This window comes from Cyprinodon variegatus, unplaced genomic scaffold, assembly GCF_000732505.1.
Source record: "Cyprinodon variegatus isolate N-32 unplaced genomic scaffold, C_variegatus-1.0 Scaffold558, whole genome shotgun sequence".
NCBI classification, from domain to species: Eukaryota; Metazoa; Chordata; class Actinopteri; order Cyprinodontiformes; family Cyprinodontidae; genus Cyprinodon; species Cyprinodon variegatus.
In genome coordinates, this window is record NW_015151011.1 from 199559 (window position 1) to 200607 (window position 1049).

Sequence of the window (1049 nt, forward strand, 5' to 3'; positions counted from 1 at the left end):
TCGCCTCAAATGATCTTAAAACGTACTTTTATTGAACAACAGCAACAGAAAAGAGAAGTTTTAACTTAACACTCTGAGCTCTGTGAGCGCTAACCTGGAAGCTGCTGCTGCCGCAGTGCATGCTGGGACAGCTGTCAGTCTGGAGGACGGACAAGTCTGCTCTGATGCATGCTGGGTAAAGAGGGAGGGGCCAGAACAACATCCGGGGGACTCTGTCCGTTCTCTGTCTGCTGTTCTAGTGAACTGGAACAGTGCTAGTGCTGAGGACGGTGATGTTTCACGAGGATGCACACGTACACATAGTGAGAAAGGACGTTAGAGTGGGTCTGATCAGAGCGCCATCCTGAAGTCTCGTCCCTCCTCTTCCTCAGTTCCACGCCATGGTGTTGTCGTGCCGGTCCGGCCTTCTGGAGCTGCTGTCGGGAGTGAGCCGCTCTCAGCACCTGGCCGTCCTCACGCAGCGGCTCTACTCCTGCCTGGCCGATCACTCTGTCATGCAGGTTGGTTCAGAGCTTCCCTGGTTTCTCTGTTTAACCTGACCCTGAATGACCTGGATCTGTTTCTGATCAGCTCAGAGGATCCATGCTGGCCTTGGCCCTCATCAGCCTGGAGCTGGAGACCTGCTGTCCTGATTGGCTGGCTCTGACCATCGACCTGCTGAGGAAGGCTCAGGTCTGTGGTCTGGCTTCATTTAGGCGCCGTCTTCTCACTGACCTTTGCCCTCTGGAGCTCTGGCCTCCTTATATCTGCCGCCATGTTAGAAAGCGACTCCATCTAAACCCTGAAGGAAAAGGTTTAATGACGGCTGAGCCAGAACCTGGTACCAGAGTCCTGAGGGAGCAGAAATCCCTTCATTTCATATCGGAATTAATTCATTAAACAAATGGAAATAATTTAAAAAAACATTAAATATCCAAATATCTCTAATTAATTCTCTAATCTTTGTAGATGTTTTCTGTCCCTCTGAGGCTCCTCTCATATTTCCTATCCTGTTTCATTTCCTTTATTGTTTTATTTTTCTTTCCCTTCCTTCCTTCCTTCCTTCCTTC

General features: G+C 49.6%; 1 protein-coding gene across 1 annotated transcript in view; it reads left to right on the plus strand.

The window, feature by feature from the left end:
- The window catches only part of ccni (cyclin I), a 16049-nt gene that overhangs the window by 11136 nt on the left and 3864 nt on the right, over positions 1 to 1049 (plus strand). Inside the window, exons 6-7 of the mRNA XM_015391744.1 lie at positions 372 to 500; positions 571 to 672. Of these exons, the coding sequence (XP_015247230.1) occupies positions 372 to 500; positions 571 to 672 (231 nt within the window). The remainder of the gene's footprint in view (positions 1 to 371; positions 501 to 570; positions 673 to 1049) is intronic.